Consider the following 22,928-nt stretch of genomic DNA (forward strand, 5'->3'; position numbering starts at 1 on the left):
GAAATAAAGTTCAGCAGAACAGCAATTAAAGAAAACCATAAACTGGACTGGTAAAGATTAAGGTGAAGGTGTTAGTAAAGGCCCATTTATGCTTGACGCAGAAGACGGATTCGCAGGCGGACGGACAGTTTCATCCGTCTTCTGTTTTGGTTACACGTCTAATTCGGCCAGTTTTCGGGGAGCTTAGCTATCTGTCACTTGACGCAGAAGACGGAGCAATACCACCGGAAATCGTGGGTGCAGTCCTGAGCAGAATAGGTAATATGCGACCAGGGAAAGAAAAACCACAGAAGAAAAAGAGAATTGAAAAAGGAACAAAAAAGCAGAGCAAAGGCTGCATACAAGTGTTTAGGGTGTGTTGGGCGGTTGCATTACTGCCGCCAAACTGTCTGAAACTGAAGTTGGCTCGTGGGAGTGGACTCTGAACGTAGCACTGCCCACTAGTGGAAGAACTGACTTAACAGCCATGGCAACACAACACACGCATAGAAGTATGAGGACGACGACGTAAGACAACGTTTGAAACGGACGTTGCTATTTACGCACATAAGGGAGCATAAATGAGTGATATACTCAAATGGACAGCTGAGATGACCAAACATACTTTTCTTTAAAGGAAAACATTAAGCTCTAAACATTAAGATTAATTCCTTTCTTATCATTCATGAATAATTAAGAACTACTTGCTAAAGATGAGCGAAGGTCTCAAATTCCAAGTCTGAGAATAGCTGACTGCTGAGTTCATGTGTCGTTTTTTTAGGCTTTTGGCAGGGCTGAAATTGATGTATGAACAAAGTGACAGCTTGGCAAAAGCAAAGAACAACTCTCGGCTTAAACATTTGTTTTGCCCAGCTTTAATTCTAACAATCACCCCACAATTATGACACTACTGAGAGGGTAGACAAATTTTCATCCTGCCATGAGATACATCTTAAGAAGTGCATTCATTAATATGGAAAAAAGAAGCTCTTTTATGTTATGGGTGTGTCTTGTGAAATAAATGACTCCTGGAGTGTGCCAGCGAGGTAGAAAATGTGGAACACTAGTATCCACTTAACCTGTCTCCCTCTCCCACACACTCCAGTTTAATAAAACTGGCTGAGGTCATTCCTGACTCCACAAAACAGCCTCCACAAACACTCCTCTCTCATTTTGCAAAAACTCCCCGAAAGAAAACAGTCAAATGACCTAAAAGTCTGGGAAAAAATAAGTAATGTTGGTTTAAAAAAAATGTAAATTGTGCAAACAAGAGCCAAAGTGTTGAAATTACATCTGTGAATCAGCTCACCTTCTACGATGATGGACTCTGTAGTCGAAGGAGCGAGGGAAATGGTGTCTTCATTGCAGCGTTTGGACCGCAGAGCATCTGTCTCATCCATTTCCCCAGGGATAGATCTGAGGGAAGACAACCATAGGTCCAAGGTGGCATACATGCGAAAACTGATACAGCTTAATCCAACTACCTGCTGGAGGTCCAAGCCAAGAAGCCAATTTTACCAAGAGCAGCAGAAAAAGTTTAAAAGGGGACTCAATCAGACAAGAGAAAAAACTGTTATATTCTGTCCTTCCTTCTTTCTTTTGGTCACTTATTTTTGCACATCTATGACACTATGCCTTTTTACCTCTGTCTCACCAGTCTCCCTTCACACTGTTTTCTTTGCAATGCAACAGAAAAGGATTCTTCAGCAAATAGTCAAGACTCACTTTCAAAAGATGTTTTATTAGAAGAGAGTTTGTCTTTATAAGTTAGCTATAAATACACATCTTACAGTGGCACAGAGAATATCTGAGCTAAAAGATGAGAATCTATAAATATTCAGTATTTTTACAAGCGCAAAAAACGTGTACACCATAATATATTTGAGTCTAAGGTTTTTTTGTAGGTTTTTTTTAACCTTTCATCTCCACTTGAAAGAAATACTGCCATACAGAGGCAATCATTTGAAAAGGAATCTAGAAAGGGGAAAAAAACTAAATAAATAAAGGAAAATGACTAACTTTTATGGCTGAGGTACTCACCCTGAGCTATTGTGGTGACGAAGGCTGTAGCCAAGGTTGGATGCAGGAGCTGCACTGAAGCTAGTGTTATGGGCGGCAGTTTGCTGAGTGCTTGATCCCCACGAACTAATGGTCATACCTGGGGCACTGGGAATACCTCGGTGGCCATCCAGTGCCTGAGATGCAGCTGTGCCTGCCTGATCTTTGTCTCTGCCCCGGTCTTTTAGCGCTGGGAAAGAAAGACGAGAAGCAGGTGAACGGAGGAAATTAGATGGAGTAGAGGAGGAATGTGAGGACAAAAGAGGAGAGGGCAGAGAGAAAGGAGAAGATGACCAGTGAAGTGGAGATGAGTTTGGCTTGTTTGAATCCTGTCCAAGGCGACCCCAGTATTTCTTTAACCAAGATCGAGGCGGGAATCGGAAGAATCGGCAGGTCATCATATCACCGTGCATCAGTACTCGGACGCCCACACGTCCAGATAAACCCCACGATGAGGCAGAGGAAGATGGGGAGGATGGCTTAAAAGTCCTTCTGCAAGCTTTACAGGAGCCCGTTGTTTGGCTAGCAGAGCCTTTGGCAACCGCTAGTTCCATTGCAAATTTCGCAAACACAAATGAGTAGCAGTGTAATAATCCAAACTCCAAGATAAAGTTTGATATTCTCAGTTGCAGTTTCAATGGATATCCGAAGACACGTAATAAATAATTTGACTTCTGTGGTGTAAACGACAAGGAGTACAGCACAAAACCTGGTTTTATCAGCAACCTGCCCCCTGACTCTACACGTCCAGGGTCTTGTAGTCATTTCTGGAAAGATGAGTTCCCTTTTATATGTCTCGCACATTCTGATTCTTTACTTTTCTTCAATTTCTCTCTCTTCCCGACCCCCTGCACATGTCACTGATTGGCCAGAGCGAGACATGAGGAGAAACCAAGTGTGGCTGACAGGACTCCAGCTGTTCAGAGAATAATAACAACTGCTACAGGAAATTAACTAAAGCTGCCGCTGCTATAACCGCTCATGTCTCCCATTGGTTCAATCACATGCAGCAGCACCTGCTCAATGTTACAATAAGCAATGTTTTGCATTTCCTAGGATGTGACCACTTGGTTATAATCAACAATATTGAAATAAGACAACACAACATTAACTCTGAGTCTAGTCAATATAAATCTAAAATCTAAACATAACATATCCATTTTTTATTTATTTATTCATAATAGTAAACCGATTCCATGGAAAGACCACAGCTAGTTATGCATTAACTCCATCAACTAGTGTTGCCTGTGCAGCAAGTTTTTAAAATACATTTTACCAACATATTAATAATAAAGAAACATGTAATCCTATGCAACTGATCAGTGGCACAAAACATCTGCTTTCAGACATTTTTATTTTTAAGAAAATAATATAATGGGGTGGACTCTATCTTTGGAAATAATGTGCAAAGATTTGAATTTATTGCTCCCTTGTCTTCTGTGATCTAACAAAAAAATCTTTGCATGTACTGTATTTAGAGTATTTGAAGTTTGGATTAGTGGGGAACAACAAGTACATCACCTGACTCTTCTTAACAGCAGCTAATCATCACCCTTGCCTACTGACTGTTGGAGACCAATCCCCCCCCATGCTCAGTGTGTAGCAAGACACACATACACCCGAGACCTTAACCTACATAGTCACAGCTAGCCAGGTTTTAATTAGACATAAGAGGAACTTGAGCCACTAAAACCCTTCTCATCCATCAAAGCACCCCCCATGCATACATTGATACTGTGGTCATTAGGATTTATGAGTGGTACATCTGCACAAGCAATGTTTTGCTTACCAAGGTTAGGAGATCCAGATGTGCAAGTCCTCTGAAGAGAATCTCTCTGTTTGGAGATAATTAAAGTAGGTCTTTCAAAGCCACTCATTTTTTTCCAAGTGGGTGATAAAAAATAAATAAAAAGCAATAGAAAGATTCTTAAAAATTCACAATTTCATTTATTTTCTTTAGAGGACAAGCTTTCTCACATATACAAGGCATGTGATTTTAATTTTTTTATTATTTTTTTTTTTTTCAGCAGAGCTGTGAATGAGAGCACAAAATTCTCTGCAAAAAAATTGATCAGGGCTTCATGTGGAGGCTCTGAATCCCCAGATTATTCTATAAGGTGTGCACATCCTCATTTTTTTCTACCAACATGAAATATTTAATTCAAGAAAATTAAGTCTTCCTGCGACTTAAAAAATGTACAGTTTACATGATGTTAATATTGCCTTTGTTTGCAATAAGCTTTAGTCTATTCTCAACCAAGTTTTGATATGTTGGACTATTCAGTTGTGGGTATGACAATGTAAATTAAGGTACTAATGTGAATTCCCCATAGGCCTAGTTCTCATTTATTTGTGTACTAGTGTGATGTTTACCTTATTCTTGCTGCTGGTGCACTCCCCCAGTAGAGACTTGCAGCTCTTGTGAACGTTTACAGCACAATCTGAAAAACAGGAGCACAGGAACTTTGAGTCAGTGTCCCATTAGTCAACTTGGACCAGATGTATACAGTACAGAATAGCAACTTAAAAGGCTTGAAGGTTTTTTTTTTCTTTTTTAATTTACTAACTAATCACTTTGGGCCACATGAGACTGGTGCAGCAGTGCTTCTACAGCTGAAAAACTGCAGCTTCTGTTTGTTTACACGATACAATCAGGAACTCCTTTTACTCAGTAATAGGTTTCTCTTTTTGTCTACTACTCTACCTGTGTGGAAAATAAACCAAGTGCCATCAGGTTTAGTTGAAATGAATGATTGTATCTATGCTGATTAGCAGAGATACAAATCAGAGTTGTTATGGAAAAAACACACTGAAGGCAGTTACCCTTCCCTTCTTTTTACTCAGTTACTGGAAAGACAAAACACTGTTGGAAAAAAACAATATCAGTCTTGCAGCCTGGCCACATGCTGTATAAGGTAAGCAACAGAAGCCTTTCCAGAGGGAAAAGACTGCCAAACAAATTAAGTTATCAATATGCAAACCATGAGCCAATCCCATCCCTGCCAGGTAAAACCAGGCTGATGGAGACAACATACACAAGCGCAAAAGTGATTATGCAAGCTGCTCCACTGTAAAACCTTATATAGCACCAGAACCAGAAGCTAACTGCACCAAGTGGGTCTTTATTAAAGAAATATATCTTCAAACACAATACAGAAAACAGTTACATCAGAGGGAAGTCAAACTGCTTTTTAAAATATTGTGTTAATAAACTGATATTATAGCTCCACTTCAGAACAAATTTTCAGACCATGGTTCCCACTAACGAAGGATAATTAACCATCCCTCTTGCATCCTGTCTCTACTCTGAGCCCTCTCCTGCCAGTGAAAGTCAGCCCGATGTTGACTCTTGTCTAATCTCTTCCTATGTGATGCCCCGAGATAGAAAAAAATAACAACAGATTGAGTAGTGTGATTTCTCAGCCACAGAATGGTGTAGAGCAATGAAAAAGACATCTAGATAGGAGAAGATATTAATTGGTAGTGCCTTTCCAGACATGCAAACTGCCGATTTAATTTAGGAACTAATACACTCATATATAATTAGAAATACAAGCTTTGAACTGAGAGCTAATACAAGTTTGATGGTTTGATGGATAGTCCAGAAGATGTAGTTTTCCACTTCGCCTCGGTCCATTTGCATGAGATTGCTTTAAACTGCATTTGTTGATAGCATGGTGAACTGTGTTTATTAACTGTCATTTCTGGAAGTGTTCCTGGACCTATGCAGTGATTTCCATGACAGAATTACGCCTGTTCTGATACCATCTGAGGACCAGAAGTTTATAGGCATCCAATATTGATTTCTAATCATTTCAACTACATTAGGGCTGAATGATTTGGGGGAAAAAATCTAATTGTGATTTAAATGACCAATACTTGGATTTGGTTTTAAATTCCAACTTCTGTTCAGTGTTCAAGCAGAAATATATTAAAATTATCACAACATCAACATATGAACTGCTCTATATTCTATCAAGGACACAAAGTTGAGATATGAACGGCTCCATTTACCAACTATAAGATGCAACTTATGGCCAAAACACTGAAAACCATACCTTTAGAACAGGTTTATACCTTGTCCTTGCAGTAAAAATGAAACAGTTTTTTGTTATCTTTATAATTATGTTATTTATCACACCACAGCACGTCATTTCTCCCTACATAATTTCAGTACCGCACAGTGAACACAGCAGAGTTTCCCCCACTCATACGCATACAGAGACACGTTTTTTTTATTTTTTTACCTCTCCCAGGGAGATGAAGATGGAAACACTGGCGTTATACTGAGAACTTCGTGTCCATCACAGATGTGCAGCTGAGCAAGCTGAATCTACCATCACTGTAGTCATTTCTGCGCATTACCATTATTCTCATAAAATCTCGTGTTGCGAGGAGGATGGAGATCTCTAATTCTTTTTAAGTCATCCCACGTGACACACTCTGCCAATTAAGTCTGTAAGGCGGTGGTAAACTTTGCAGCACTACAGCGCAGACAGGTGAAAGTTAAAGAGGCAGGTAGGAAGACAGTAGAAGGAGAAAGAAAGCAGCTAAATAAAACAAAGGGAAAGATTCAGATGACTGCGCCAGAGTAAGGCAGCAGTGTTGCTAAATCCACCTGTTTATAGAACTTTGCATTTGTTTTTCTGTGAAGTTGCCTGCAAATATCAGTTGTAGGTTTTTAGGCCTGTTTCTCTGAGTGTAATTGTTTAAATGAGCTTCCCTGCTCCTGTTATAAAGCCCTGCTGATTCTCTCACAACTGTCCACAATCAAATAATAATCCATGGATGTGGAACAGAAACGTGAAAGCATCTTGGTTACCGCGGCCATCCAAACAGGCAAGCCCCTACTACCGCTACTTCACCAAATTAGGTGCAGCATGATTATCTAGACATTTCTTTTCAGTCAAACTTACTTTTGCAGCCTTCGGCACTTTCATCCAGCTTTATAAAAACTTACTGCTGCCACAAAATTCAGTAAGACAACATTCTTAAAACAAATTTTAACATTTTATATGTTTTCTACATTTTATTTAGATGGAAAATGAGAGGCAAAGTATTAATACAAAATTTACAAAAATCCAGCTATCACCTGACATCAATTAGCTTTCCACTAACTTTTTTAAAGCTCCATTCAAACAACGGTCAGCACACTAAACAGGCAGCTTTGGTCCAAATATTTATTATCCAAATATCTGGTGGCTCCACTGGAAGCTCTCAAACATTTGTGGTAGCTCACAAAGGCAACGTCAGTAAGCAACAGCTAAAGGGTTTCCAAACAGGTCTTTTTAACCAATTCGCCTTCTGTAGTGTCTCCATCTCTAGTAAATGAAGAACTGTTAGCGGAGCTGTAGGAAAAGAAAATGATAATGACCTTCTTTGCCAGCAGTGCTCTGCCCCCCTTTGAGTCAGTTTTAACAGGAGTGGGCTGATGTAGATGACACAGAGCAGGCGACACCTTACGATCAACAGCTTTTTAGACAGTATGACTGTATGATTTAACAGTCCCTTTTAGAGGTTAGAGAGCTTCATACTCTGGGGAGAATTTCCACTTGTTCCACATTTACTTCAACAAGTTAAAAAGAACAACATTTAAGGCAAAACAGGCCACCAATGACTAATGAAGTCTACTAGGACTCCACTACAGCTTATCTTCAACAAGGCTTAAATCACACTAGCTAGGCAAGGTGGTGAAAAGTATTACAAACAAAATGAAAAGATAAGACACTGAAGCTACGCAAGTCTAAACGACACATTAAGCCATGTCCTTGCAATAACTTCAGAGCAAGTCATCAATGACGAAACCTAATGCCTCAAAGTTCTTTCTGCTGAGGTGACTATCCTCGAACTATATCTGAAAATAATTTGTTTAATGGAACGAAAATGTAAACCAAAGATAAGCAAGAACACTATGTTTTCTGTTTACTGATATGACAGAGCTTATCAGTTCACTGCAGCAACAGATTACCTTGATGCTAGGAAATAGCACAGTTCATGATACCTACACCAATGCCTCATCAGAAAGTAAGTCAAAACCAAAATAAGCAGGCACAGCTGGATGTATGAGGACAGGATGATATATTGTCAGGTGGATGTACTGAAGTGGCTAAGTGACAGCTCTGTCACTCTTCAGCAATGTGATGAGTTCCAGTCACTCCATCATGTCAGCAGCTGATCCACGGGATATTCAGCCCTCATCAAAACCATCAACACACCCAACATCAGCTGACTGGTAAAAATCCTATCACGCAATAAGTAACCTTGTGGTGTACAGTGCACACTTCAGTGAGTCACTCATTGAACTAGAAATACAAATGAGGCCTAGATCAAAGACATTTACTGTAGTATGTACAGCCATAGGGGGTAAGGCTGCTAGAACCTGGCTCTAGATAGACATGAGAAGGTTCTTTAAAAAAAAAAAAAGTGAGCTCATAAAAATAAATTCAAAGACGCCATCATAAAGTGTGTAAATGCTCTCAAATTTAAGACCGAATTATATCAAAGGATTCTGCAAGAACTAAAAATAATTTTTAAATGTAAGTAAATGCTGAATTTGCAGAGAACATGTTGTCACCCAAATATGCTTTGAAAAATATTTTCAGAACATATTGCCTTGTTAAATTGTAATTAATAAAAGTGTATGCAGGCTGGTGGTGCAGATTATGCAGTATAAACAAACAAAAACAAGTTCAGTGTTGCAGAGTACTGTTCATAACAAAGCCTGAAATATTAGCTGGTGGAAAAGCCCATACCATCCGACTTCTGGTCAAGTCCAACATGTTCCATAAGTCAGTTTTGTTCTTACCATCAAATTCTTTATATACACTGATATTTTACAGCATAACTTTAGACAATCTCTCTTGAGAGATCATTTGGTAAGTAAGGCTACAAAATTACACAATCTTGTTAAAACCATGAATCCCCAGACACTGTGTAGGTCAAAGGGAAACCACTCTAACATACATGGAGACAACAAAAGGAAATGGGGTCACAATTACAGTAACAAAATCCTTACTTTCATTTACAGCAGCTAAAATAAATGTCACCAGCTTCCTGTTTTCACATATGTAATCATATGTGTAAAACAGGTTATTTTTATTTCCTAAGACAACTGTAATATCAAACACAATCTCCTAAATAGAAAGCCAGCTCATGACATCATCTAATGAAAGACAAGAAAGTGGAAGGAATGAAGATATTAAAACAAGAAAATAAAAAAACATCTCTAAAGATCACACTTGTCATGCCAGAAATGCCACTGACATGCAAACCATAATTACCCCAGTAAGACCTGACATACTCTGTCGACATGAGAACTGGAACACCTAGATGTTGCATCAGGTCTTAAAAAATAAAGGCAGAAGTATGGGGTCATCGAATGAAATGCACATCAGAAAACTGGGAAAGAAAAAAAAGAAAGAAAACCTCACAAAGAATGAACGTTTTTTTTTTTTTTTTTCATAAAATATAGATAACAAATACACGTGTGGTTTAGGTTATTGTTTAAGTAAAGTAAACATTAATATGGCACTTCTGGCTCCTAAAAATGAGTTTTTCTGAAACTTGAGGACAAAATGATCTATTCAGATTAATGGATAACGAGAAAAAGAAAAAAAGAACAATAACAAATAATAGACCCCTTTCTGCTAAGACTCCTTTATGGTACTTAGGAACATCACTTGACAAATAAAGCCAATAGAACCCACATATAGAATGTTATAAGTATATCATATATGTTTTTTTCTAACAGGAAATTATAACATACAATCTTGCAAACTGAAGACACCCAGAATGCCAAATATGCTTAAAAAAAAGCAGTGATGCACAGAGGAGTTTACGAACAGGGTGAGCTGGGTGAGACATGGAGTCAGTGGAATGGGCTGTTACGCACTAGCAGAACTGCCATGCACAATTAGTACTATGTGACCCAGTCTGAGAGAAAGCTCAGTCTATCAGAGCAAAGGTTGAAGAGTGGGGAGACAAGCTGAAACGTCAACTCTGTGGAACATTCCTGTTGCCTCAGGCTAATTTAGTTAGAGCAGAGAGCATCACCTCCACATGGGACTAGCAAGAATTTCTCGCAAAGGCATTAATTAAGACACTGTAGACAAAACAATTTCATAAGTTTGAAATAGTTAGCTGCATTAGTGTATAATCCAATAAAATGTTGGGAGCAAAAGGAATCCATTAAACCTTTGCAGACAAGCAACTGGAAACTAACGACTGATATCTGAGTTCACAAAATTAATAAATCATCGTATTTCTGAGCACATATAAGCAAGCAAGTGCATTTTAACAGCTGAGTTTGGGTCAATAATAGCAGTTATCTTGAAGGCTAACTTTAGCTACGTTAGCAATCACCTGTTGAGTTTCTCTCAGTCTACGAGCAGCTTAAATGACCGACCACCTAAACTGTGCATGAAGTCGAAGTCAAAGTTGTATAGCATCCAGATACCTGGGCAATCGACGCTGTGTGGTGTTGTGAGTTCACTATAAGCTAATTAAAGCTAACAGCTTACTTAACTAACCTTGTTTTTCAAATAGGGGCGCAGCTAAGACGTTAGCCTTGCTAACAGCTAGCCAGCAAAGACTACTAGATTGTAGATTATAATAGTTAATTACCAATTCAATTTAAAGGGAAAAAGTTTAAAACTACGGAAGTCTTTTAACGGGTTATTTTAAATCCACCGTCAGAAGAAAAAGCGTAAAGAGCACTGGTTTGGATATTATTAGCTATTAGCTTCCCAGCTAGCGGCTGGATGTTTGAGAAGTCCGTTGAGGGAAACAACGGGAGTTCATCCACCTGATCCCGCTAGAGCAGCTGCTTCTTACCGTTCCAGCAAGATTCGCGTTTGTCTGAATCAGCTTTATCCGAAAAGAACATTAAACTGCCAAAAAGATTAAAAAATCACACCACCAGAAGAGGGCTAACAGAATTAAGTATCTCACATTCTTGGTTTTGTCCAGTTTAGTGTCTCTACTGGGAACAATCTCTGGCACACAAACGACGCATTCCACAGGCTGAATCCCCACAGGGCTTGGTGCAAATTAAAGGGACACTCACTTGTTTTCTCATGTATGTGTGTGCACCAGCAACACAACAGCGTCCAGATTTTGAAACTTTATCACATTCAGGATAAATGTTTAACGAATGGAGAAATGCATCAAAGAGAGATGTGATATTGTTTTCTGGGTAATATCAAAGACAGACAGAACTGTAATATGTATCACACTTAATGTGTGGAGCCCTGCACCTTGTGAAATATGCCAGAGCCCACTTGTATAATAAACAGCATATTAGAAATAACCATACATTACATCTCCCTCTACCAAACTGAAGGATTTATAGGTTTTCTGGGCATATTATGGCCCTCACCACATTACAGACACATTTAGCTCCAGTCATGAAATAAAGAAGTGAGAGCACAAGATGACTAAAGATGTCTCTCCTGGACTTCTCCACATGGCTCAATTCAATTAAGGAAAAATAAATGCCACTAATACTGAGAACTGGTTTGTTTCTTTGGTGATGTGAAATTCCTCACCAACAAACCAGGTGGCTTACAAGAAGACTGTCTCCAGTTACAATAATTTAAACAGACATAGCAAAAGTCCTCATAGCAGAAATCATATTTTCTCTGTCTGATAGGATAATGAACACAAACACACACACACACACACACACACACACACACACACACACACACACACACACACACACACACACACACACACACACACACACACACACACAAAAGTGGTCAGTCATTATAATTAGGTTAAACTATAAAACTAAAACACTGGTCATGATCATTATGTTGCATGATCTCCAACCTAAGAAAAATTAATAGTGGCAATGGCTCCAAAACTAGCTGAGGAATGGATCACTCTTTTGAAAAAAGCTTTCCAAAATCCTGACCTCAACCTGACCGAAGGATATATAGTTATGTGTAAAAGACAGATCCATGTCAGGAAACCAATACATAAATGGAACTGTTACAGTTTGTCAAATATACATTCAGAAGTCATCCAGGCTTTTTTTAGATACTTGATAAAGGTGTAAATTACTTATGGACATTAATGGCAAACATTGTTTTTTTTTATGTATTTGTGTTTATATGACTGTAGAATAGAATAGAATTTAATTTTTTTAGAATACTCACCATACATGAAATTATTCTAAAGTACTCTTCTCTCCTCACTTTTCCTTCCAGTTTGTGCAACCTACCATTTCTACTGGTTGTAAACCACCATGCTTAACAGCTGTTTTTAAGTCAAACAGAAGCCACTTTTACTACCACACAAAATTATTTCTCATTTATTAAAGAAAATAATTTTGCTGCCAAACAGTTTAAATAAGTCATTGTAAATTCAATACTGACATTTATGCTCAGATAATGCTTAAATTTGACTACATTTTCTATTTGTTGCTGGACATTATATAGCTCTATCAGTCACTGCAACCTCAGATATTAAAGTGACACTAAGGATTTAAATAACTAAATTATCCTGTAGTTTGCATGGTTTCTGTTTTTAATATCTTCTGTTCAAGGTTCTTCCATGCAGACTTTTCCCACAGCACTGTATCTACCACTGGTTTGTGCCAAACAAACAGTTCTATTTGCCTTTCATTTGGTATTGCATGCTTATCACCAAACCTTGAGGTGTTGAAATGTCTTGCACAGATGTGGAGAGTGCAGCCAATAGAAAAAGAATATTACAAGCTAGAGGAACACACATTAAGTGTGCTGTAGCCTTGTCTTTAAAGTCTTTAAGGTGATGGAGAAAACATGTAAACAAGTTGGTGAAAATGTAAAACATAAGACTCAGAGCAGTGATGCAGTGTAAAAAAAGAGCAACTACGTCAGAGGGTTTCAGTATAACATACTCTGCAAGTTTAAAGAGGAAAAAAAATCAATGTTTTGTTTGTTTGTCCTCTGAAAAGTGAAAAGAGAGGCTACAGTCAGCATAGTGAATGGCAGCTGAAATATAGATCACCAGGCATAAAAACTAGCAATAACAACAATCATGCTACTTAATGTGCAATGTTTTCATGCTAACATCTGATTCAAATATTTGTCAACAATTGTACTGAAATAAAATAAAGTCAGAAAAAGAGTCTTAATAGATATTAAATTCAGTTTCTTGGTGTGTGTTTGGCTGTTTGTTGTTGCTGTGGTTTCAGTGCTCCAAAAGGTGGGCAAGTTTGCATGCATGCACAACCAGGATATACAAAGACATCAGTTTGTGTACACTATGAACACAACATCTGTGCACATGTGTTTGAGGCTGTGAACATGCATGGATGCATGTACACCTGTGACTGTGGTGTTACTCACTCATGCACTGCAGGCCATGCTTTTTCTGCAGGGACTTGCCACACAGTGAGCACGTGGCACAGCTGGAGAAGGAACCTGGCACCAAATGATGCCCACTATTGTTGCTGGTGCACATTTTCTCTTTCTCTCTGGTCTCTCTGTCCCTCTCCTTGGCCCTCTCTTTCTGCTGCTCTTTTTCTCGGTTCTTACCCTGCAGAGGAACAAGAGAAGCAAACATGAGGCTTGTATTTTAAAAATGCACATTTCTGTACTCTTTCACTGTTGCACATGCTACGTGTTTATGCATACCATCGCATAACCATATCAGTGGCAGGATATGTAACAGTGTATGTGTAAGAAGATTAAGGTGTATGCTTGCAACCTGCACCAGTAAACCGTTAACACAGTTTGTTGTTATGATATAAAAACATGACAACAACGGCAACAAATTTAATCTCTATTCTGGAGCATTTTCTCACAGAGAGATACAGTAAACTGTAGCACTATAAATGGTTTGCCTCAGACACCACTTATCTCTGGGATTGTTTACCTTGTCCTTATTGAAGGAGCCAGTCATTCTGTTCCTGAGAGAGCTGAGAGTCCTCTTCACCTTGGTGCCTTTTTCCACCTTCTCTGCGCGGTCCTCTTCTTCCTCATTCCTGGTTGAGAGGGAAGATAACAGAATACAATACAGTACAATACAATATGACACATTCAATAATCATCACTAAAAAATATGATTTGTCCAATTTTCAGTTGAAACACTGTAAAGTTTTTGCAAGCACCAATTTCTTTACTATACTTAAAGCAGAATTACCATCATATTTGGCAAATATCATAACCTGTAAACTAGTACAGGTGATATTTCTCCTGTGATGTCTGTTTGTATCATATGTAGCCTACCTCACGTTATGTATTCCATTATCTGTTTATCTCTATCTCTATTAGCTTCTTCTGTTTATATTTAATTTATTTCATTCCTTTTAGTTTGTTTAAATTCTTAGATTTAATGTATTTTGCATCTTGCTGTAATGCTTCAATGTCTTATGTAAATGTGCTATACAAATAAACCTGCATTGCCTGTGTTGAAGCCATCCAAACACAGACAGTATAATGTCTAACTCTATAATTTGCTGATATGCCATCAGTTTTTCTCTCTGCCAGTCAAATGTTCATCACTTTGCTTACTGAAACACCAGCCATATGTATTATCAATCCAAGTCTAGAGTATCGGTAATTTGTTAAAGTCATAAAATTGTGTACTTTTTTTGTTTTTAATCCAACTATTCCTTTGTTCCTTGAGGCCAAAGATTGTATTGTAAATATATCAACTCACGGGACTTGTTTCTAAAATGCTTCGGGCTTGTATGAATGTTGTGAGTGCAAGGATAGGTCATTTGAAGGTCTTTATCGTGCACAGAAGAACAGTTTATCACAACACCAGAGCAGAGTAGGCCAAACCTCCTCAGAGTCAGCTTAATATTTTGCAGTCACGGGAGATTATCCTTGTCTCTCTAGAAACCAGAAGTTTTATTATTTTCTTTGGTCAACTTGGTCTCCACTATTACAACTGAATGTCTTTAACTGATTACATAACAAAATGATGAAACAGCTACATAAAAATAAACAAATAAATAAATAAACAATAAATAACATTTTAGGCTTTTTTAAAAAGGACCAGAGTTCTTAAAAGCTACTTTTGCTTAATTTTTTACTTATTCCCAGTCTGAAAGTTTTAATGTAAATTTTAATGTAAATTTTATTGATTTAGTACCAAACCATAACATGTCATCCCAGGAAGTTTCAGATTTTACAGTTTGCAAAAATAAAACCAAATTTGTACACACGAAATTTACAACTGAGTCACATAGTTGAATAGTTGCAGTTATTAACTTTGCTGCAACAAAGTAAATCACATTATTACTCAAGAGCTGTTTTTAATGTACTAACACTTGAAGTCTTTGCTTTTTTATCATCCGGCAAATAAATAATCTTTACACTGACAACTATGTAAGAATTTATTTGACGTCACATGGCAAGGATGATACTTACTCATTGAAGAGGAACTCGTACCAAGTGAGACTTCCTGAATCTTTGGTTTCTGGTCTATTGTTTCTCTGCTTTGCCCTGTCAGGAAAATGACACAAGTTCATGCAGAGTGCATATCAGTTTCAATGGAGGACAAGCCCAAATATAAACCTTAAATAACTGTTAGTAATAAGCTTGTCACAGCGACATTTTTATAAAGAAGAAAAAGAAACAACTATGTGAAAGGTGGTTTCAGTTGCACTGAATTTTTAGGAGGTTGTCAAGTCATGATTTTGTGGCAATTAAAACTCTTTAAATGATCAATAGATCAGGGATTATAAAATACAGCACTGTGCCAATGCACAAACAGGCACATGCAAACCTACATGCAAAAAAAACAAAAAAAAAACCATGCATGGACTCACAGTGCCATATGTACACAAACTCAGCCCCCCACACACACACACATGTGTGCACTTCCTTGTCTCAATGTGGCTCTCCTGCTGCTCTGAAAACCGGCAGGTCGTTAGAACAGCAGCAGGAGCATGCAGACCTCCGTCTCCTGTTTACTTACCCGTGGTACAGCTTTAGCTCCTGCAGAACTTTCTGTACCATCAGCCTAAGACAAACAAAACACTGACACTGAGTGGTGGCTATGAGAGGCGAGGAGAGGATGAGACTGCTGGGAACTAGGTGTCAAACTGTGATTTAGAGAAGTATCCTCCCTTGTCTGCTGCCTCCACACAATTGCCAGAGTGCACATGTACATTGCACACAGACACACGCATATAGACTAAACGGCCATCTAAGGAGCTAGAGGAGAGACATGTGGGAGGGGGAGATTGCAGACATGGAGCAGAAATGTCAGAATTGGGAAAGCCCCTCTGTTATGTGGGAGTTATGTAGCTGTAACAGACTATTTACAACTACAGAACAGTATGTGCATGAACCATTCAAAAGCTGTAAGTATAATTTTTAGTTGCTTCTTATAAATCAAACCAGAGCTGTATCCTTTTTTTCTTTCAAGCACCGTTAAACCTGCACTGCCAGTCAGACAGAAGCATCTCCTGCAAAGGAATATATATACTCCACATATATTTCATGTCACAAAGGGTTGTGTACCCTTTCTCAAGTTGCAGGTGTAATTGATGATAATGTGTCCTTACATATGGTTTTGTCCTTCAGTAGAGTGTAAATTTTCTTCAGGGTCAAACTCTGCCACTGCAAAGAAAGACAAACAGATCTTGTAAATAAAGGAGCTGCTTGCAAAGTGTAAAATGCACAAACCTCCCTGGGCTCTAAATGCAGAAACACTTAGCCCCCCCCTCCCTCCACACACACACACACACACACACACACACACACACACACACACACACACACACACACACACACACACACACGCACACACACACCTCCAGCGGCCCTGGCGGCCTGTTTGGATGTCTGGACAACACGAGAAATGTGCGCCGCTCTGGAACATTCATCTGTAGCAAGGATCTCTGAGCGAGAGTACAGCTGCTTGCCAGGAACACCGGTGGCCTGAAAGAAGAATAAACACACATATATGTCTCATGCACATCTGATCTGTTTTACATCCACTCCCCAATATATAACAGTTATGTACTTAGATCCATTTTGTTCCATGTGGCCTTTACTAAGTACCAGTCTACAGAACATTTAGACCTTTTTCCCCCTCTAAGCCAGGAAGTTATCCGCGGTTTGGCATAATATTACAAATGATAGACATTTATCTGAGTCTGTACTTATTTGGTATTAAGTGTCTAAGTTGTGCTCATCTTATTTTTTTTAAGAAGCAATATTATGGTCATGCACAAGTCCTAGATAATGTTTAAATGCTAAGCTGTTCAAAGAGCAGATCATTTTTCTGTTATACAGCACCCATTGCTACCATATCTCTGGCTTTTCAATGCAGGTAATCTGTTTTTTAATTTAAAACAAAATATATTATAAAATTCATAAAACTGTGTCTGAGCTGCAGTAATTCGATATATGGTGACATCTCTCAAGTCCCAATCAGGTAACAGTGAAATGTTTCCTGAGGGGTGGAGACACCTGGTGTGGTGCAGCACACTCCTGGTCAGGTGATCTCACAAGATCTTTTTATCACACAATTTATATATTAGAATATCACCAGCTTAAATGTATTATATGTAAAAAAAAATACCATTAACCAATTTAACTTGCAGGGTAGCAGAATTCTTGAATCTCGATGCCCCAAAAGCTATTATCAAAAATAAATTACTATAATCTAAACTAGAAGACTCAATCTGTCTTCCAACTTCAAAATGGGGAGCTGACTTATCCAGTAGCTTTAATCAAAATGAATGGTCACAAATATGTTTAAACACATTAACAATGACTAAGAATTCAAATATGCAACTAATTCAATTAAAAATTCTGCATAGCACTCATTATACAGGACAAAAGATGTTCAGGATGGGTCTGTCACAATCAAACATCTGCTCACACTGCACTGAAAACACAACTGACAACTATTTCCATGCCTAGTGGTCCTGCATACCTGTCCGCAGGTTCTCAAAGAACCAGTTAGCTGAATTTCATTCAGTCTGGTCCCCCATGATTAGCCCCCTTGTTGTTTTGGGGGTTGGATATAGGCGGAGGTTGGTTTTCCATGGTGGGGATTTGGCCTGCCTCACTGTGGCTCTGTGTCTCGCCTGGTGGGGCTGTGGGGGGGGGTCTGGGGATTGGGGTGTGGCCACAGGCAGGGCCTGGGTTGGTGGGTGTTGGCCCTTGGCCGGGTGGCGGGACTGTTCAGGAGTTGGGGGTTCTGGGCTCTGGTCCCCGAGGCTGGCCCCCTCTATTGGGGTGGAGTGGTTGGTTATTGCCTCTGGCCTCTTGGGGCCCTTCGCTCTGGCTGCTCTGTATGGCTAGTGCCTGGCAGGATAGACAGCTGCCTATCTTGGCCTACCGAGATCTGTGCCCAGTGACTGTGGAGGGGTTCTGGCCGGCAAGATTACATAAATTACATAAATCCAAATAAATAAGATAAAACAATATATTTAAGTAAATATAGAAATAAAAAATGTGATTATCAAGAGGAGCCTTATACCCATTAAGGTCCCTTTGGCAAAGCAAATCATTCTGTTTGCTACAATGCTGGACAGGACAAGTTAAAAAATATATAATAATAATTATCACACCATTTATGACATCAAACCCAGAAAAAATTAAACCACTGAATTTTTAGAACATGTGCATCCTGCAGTTTCAGGGAATAACTGAGCTTCATTTCAAATGCAAACAACATATTTGGCTTTAATTTTTATAGATCTGTGCTTTTTCAGGGAACTAATTATGTTAATATGGAGGTAAGTTGAAAATGATTGATTTTTGGACAAGTTACCTTTAGGTTGGAACCATCCGGTTCATCTTCAGGCCGTTCGGAGCAGCTTTCAGGTTCCTGCTGGCTGGACTGGAAAAGACTCTTCTGTCGCTGCTCATCATCTTCATCGCTGTCTATAACCATAGTATCCAAACTCAGTCTGGTAGCACAGCAACACACAGAGAGCAGAGGGTTAACCAGGCAATGAAACATAAGCGTGACAAAAAAAAAAAAAAAAAAGTTTGAGCAAGCCACTTCAAAATGTGTTTACTTTGTTTTTGAGCCTTGTTTCTCATAAAATATTTAAATCATAGGTAAATTCCTTTTTATTTTTCCCAAAGCTGGGAAATTAGAGGTTGCAGCAGCATGCATTGGCGCAAACAATGACTCACTGGTACGCTTTTCATTTTCACATCTTAATCTTCATCAGATAAAAAAAATTAGATTAATCCACCATAAACGACCAGGAGAGAAAGCTGCTAAATGACAAACATTTTTGTTATCAAATAGAAATTTAACAGAAATTTATATGAATAATAAGTGTAGTTTGAGCTTAATCATTGAAATTCCTCTGAATTGTTTACATCCACCCTTTAACACCTTCTTTTCATCCATCTTACCTCCTGCCAGAGTTAATGGGTGACAGAGGGACACCCCAGCTGTGCCTCCGAGACGTTGACATGGATCTGACCAGAATAGGAAAGCTGTCCAGGTCTGGTTCTCCATCTAAATCCATCGTTGGTTGATCCTTTACTGCTTCTTGTCCTGTTACTGGTTTTGTTGTTTCCATAGATCCCAGCAGTCCATTTATATTAATTGTCAAGCTTAAACCTACTGCAGGACCAATGGAGTGACCACTATCAATGATGCAACCTTGCAGCAACTTCGGGCTAAGCTGAGTAACCACAAAACTGCAAGGAAGTTCTTCTGCAGACTGATCATAGGAAGTGCATGATGGTGCACTAACCTGTGGGGAGTGTGTAGTCAAACTCTGCAAAGGTTGGTTCAAGGTTGGACTGTCTGTTTTTAGAGACACCTGTTGGCCATCAGGTTTAGGGACTGCAGTGGTTACTGTGGATGTAGTAGTCTGTAAGGCCAGTGTACCTCCCTCCAGGTCTTTGAAATACTCAGAGTCTCTGAAAGAGGAGCTGAAACCCTGCAGATCCTCCACGCTGCTGCTCACCTCAACGCAGGGACAGTCGTAGTCACTGACTACAGAAGATGTATCCTGCATGTTAGAGGGAGGAGAGATAAGACACCAAAAGTGTCAGAGAGAACAAAAGAATGAAACTGTCATGTCACCATCTAGATTCTGAAAAAATATTTTAAACCACGAAAACTTCAAATCTGGCATTTGGGCCTTGCCATCTTGATGTTTTTGGAGTCAAAATAACCACATTTTAACAACAGGTGGAACTGGATGGGATAGTTCTAATCTGACCGGACAAAAACAAATATCTTTGAGGCCCAATATCTATCTGTTATGGAATTATTTAAGAAAGTGTGAAAGTTGCTAATGGGCTTTTAATAACCTGAAAGAAAAGTTTAGCGACTTAGATCCTGTTTACATATACATGTCTTTTACAAGATGCATTTTTCTATGGATTTGTACTACTTGCTCACATGCAAACACAGTTTTGGGGCACTGAAAACAACATTTTAAGGAAAACATCCTCTATATTTGGGATAATCTGGTAGTGCAGTTTATATGTGGCCAGGATAAGCGGGATTTTGAGGCTTACAGTGTCAGAATTTGCGCCACTATCTGTGAGACTTGTGTCACAATTTATATCGTTACTTTGTAATGGCAGACAGCCAAGATTAACAGGACTTTTTATATGTTTGCACATATTTAAACAATTAGTCCTCGACTATACTGAAGAACAAAGGTGCCACAATGCATCACTAAGCACCTTTAGTTATTGAGTGGCCATTTGTTAAGCTTGGCCTCTGATTGGCTGACATGTGTTATATCGTCATCTTTGGTTTGGTGCTTCAATCATGTTTTCATGTGGAAAGAGATTTTTTTTTTTTTTTAATAGAATATTTGCATACAACAGCGTGTCAAAAACTAATTTGGAAAGCAAGGAGGTTGGCCTGTCAGGTGTTTTGTCACTATTGTGAATCATGTGGTTGAGAGGTGAGTAAGCTACTATGTGTTTGCATGCTGTATTTGCATAATAACTGTCTGAGAGACAGTTAGGAAGGGTAAAAAGTTATTGTTTTGCTGTTTTTGGTGTACAGTTTTAAAATTATTTTGCTGAAGAATTTAAATTACATTACTACATTCAACAAGTTTAAATGTTGTGTAAAAAGGAAAATTGTTCAACAGTTTTTATTTAAATTATTTGTGGTTCAAAATACTTATTTTTTATGTTTCTGTTATAGTTTTTATAAGTAAAAGGGTTAGACACATATGAGCTTTTCCTTGAGTCTAAACCATTTCTGTCTGTCAATTATCTTCAAATGAGTCTTTCTGTGTGGCAGATGGAAATAGAAAATTAAAACAAATAAAATAAAAATACACTTTACACAGTTACTGTACCCATCAATTCTAAGTGTCTTTGAACTTTTCACTCTAAAATGTATAAGGTTAAAATGAATTCTGCAAATGGAAATGAGTTATTTGATAGCTTGTTGGCTAAATTGCTTTTACCAATTTCCTGATACACAGTGTAGTCAAGCCAAAAAACCTTGTCAAAAAAGCCAAAGTCAGGTAATTTATCTTTTGAGAATAGTTGTTGATCTTCAAAAAAATTGTTTGTGTAGGAGCGCTTATTGGATTTACCAGTTCTAGTCTGAGGTGCTCTTTGGATAGGGTAGAGAAGACTAAATATCACACACACACACAAAAAAAAAACCTTCTAAAACACTCTCCTATTGTTGAATTCGAACCAAAAAGGAAATATATTTTAACTAGACCTTATTTCTTCTTTGCCTTTCTCATCTCCCGACATGCATGACATCACTTGATGGGCAGACCTTGGAGGTCTGAAACGGTTGTGTTTTTTGTTGGTTTGTTTGTTTTAGTCTAAAGTTTTGACATTCTATTTTTAAACTTCAGAGGTTTCCATTTATTATAGGAACTAAAGCCATTTCAGTGTTGATTTACCCTTATTTTTGTTGCTGACATGATTAAGCAGAAGAGGTAAGAGAACCCTGAAAATAAGGATTTTTCCAAAAAGAGAGGACAGAGCATTACCTGGTCATCATTGGTGTTACCAAAGAAGACATCCTCAGCGATAGAGGCTGGGGATAATGAGGAGGAAGATCCTTTTCCACTGGGACCATGAGGCCGAACACTGAGCTGAGCACTGGGATTCTCACAGGGCTGACTACATGGCTTGCACTCAGATGCTAGACAACAAGAGATTTAATTAATTCTAAGCATATCTCAGTAGCTTGAACTGCATAATAAGGAAAAAAGAAAAAATCATGCGTACAGGCAGACAGGCTGCAGATTTTATCAACTGCACAACATCAATGTATTCAAATAGACCTGGTTCTGTGTATGTTTGATGAAAAGCTCAGGTGCAAGCCCTGCTCCAGCCTCTCGCTGAAAGCTCCTTTACATTTCCATTACATAAACAGATTCCTTAATTCACATGATGCCCAGCCGCCGTCACCAAGAGCAACCGCTCAGTGACCCAGCATAAGTTTCCATGTCATTGGTGGAGGGCTGGAGTTTATTCCCTCTGCCTGAAAAGTGGCAAGCCTCTGGTAAATAATGTACACTGCTCAAAAGAATAAAGGGAACACTTACACAACATATCTTAGATCTTGATGAATGAAAAAGTCCAGTTGGAAATCTTTATTCATTGCATAGTGAAATATGGTGAGAACAAAATAACAAGAACGATCAATAGAAATCAAAATCATTAACCTATGGAGGGCTGGATTCAGAATCATATTCAAAATAAAAGTGTAATGATCTGATAATATTGACCCAAATTCTGTGGAAATTCCTCAAGACAATTGAAAATGAGGTTCAGCTGTGTGTGGCCTCCATGTGCAGGTCTGTATGCACGTCTTACGTCTGGGCATGCTACTGATGATACATTTTTTGCCATCTGGGTATGGCCTAAAGAATCTGAGGATCTCATCCCAGTACTTAATGGTAGTCATTCACCCATTCACACATAAATTCACACACTGATGGCCGAAGCTGCCATGCAAGG

At 38.6% G+C, this 22,928-nt stretch overlaps 1 protein-coding gene across 2 annotated transcripts in view; it reads right to left on the reverse strand.

Moving 5' to 3' along the window:
• Positions 1-22,928, reverse strand: part of LOC121653025 (rho guanine nucleotide exchange factor 18-like) — a 45,422-nt gene that overhangs the window by 15,536 nt on the left and 6,958 nt on the right. For both annotated transcript variants that reach the window (XM_042006207.1, XM_042006206.1), the window contains exons 2-13: positions 21,953-22,107; positions 19,371-19,978; positions 18,772-18,910; positions 16,799-16,925; positions 16,550-16,604; positions 15,408-15,482; positions 13,906-14,014; positions 13,377-13,566; positions 4,411-4,478; positions 3,827-3,872; positions 2,020-2,227; positions 1,289-1,395 (exon numbers count right to left, since the gene is read on the reverse strand). In XM_042006207.1, the coding sequence (XP_041862141.1) occupies positions 1,289-1,395; positions 2,020-2,227; positions 3,827-3,872; positions 4,411-4,478; positions 13,377-13,566; positions 13,906-14,014; positions 15,408-15,482; positions 16,550-16,604; positions 16,799-16,925; positions 18,772-18,910; positions 19,371-19,540 (1,294 nt within the window). In that variant the 5' untranslated portion in view covers positions 19,541-19,978; positions 21,953-22,107. The remainder of the gene's footprint in view (positions 1-1,288; positions 1,396-2,019; positions 2,228-3,826; positions 3,873-4,410; positions 4,479-13,376; positions 13,567-13,905; positions 14,015-15,407; positions 15,483-16,549; positions 16,605-16,798; positions 16,926-18,771; positions 18,911-19,370; positions 19,979-21,952; positions 22,108-22,928) is intronic.

The sequence above is a fragment of the Melanotaenia boesemani genome, chromosome 14 (assembly GCF_017639745.1).
Source record: "Melanotaenia boesemani isolate fMelBoe1 chromosome 14, fMelBoe1.pri, whole genome shotgun sequence".
NCBI classification, from domain to species: Eukaryota; Metazoa; Chordata; class Actinopteri; order Atheriniformes; family Melanotaeniidae; genus Melanotaenia; species Melanotaenia boesemani.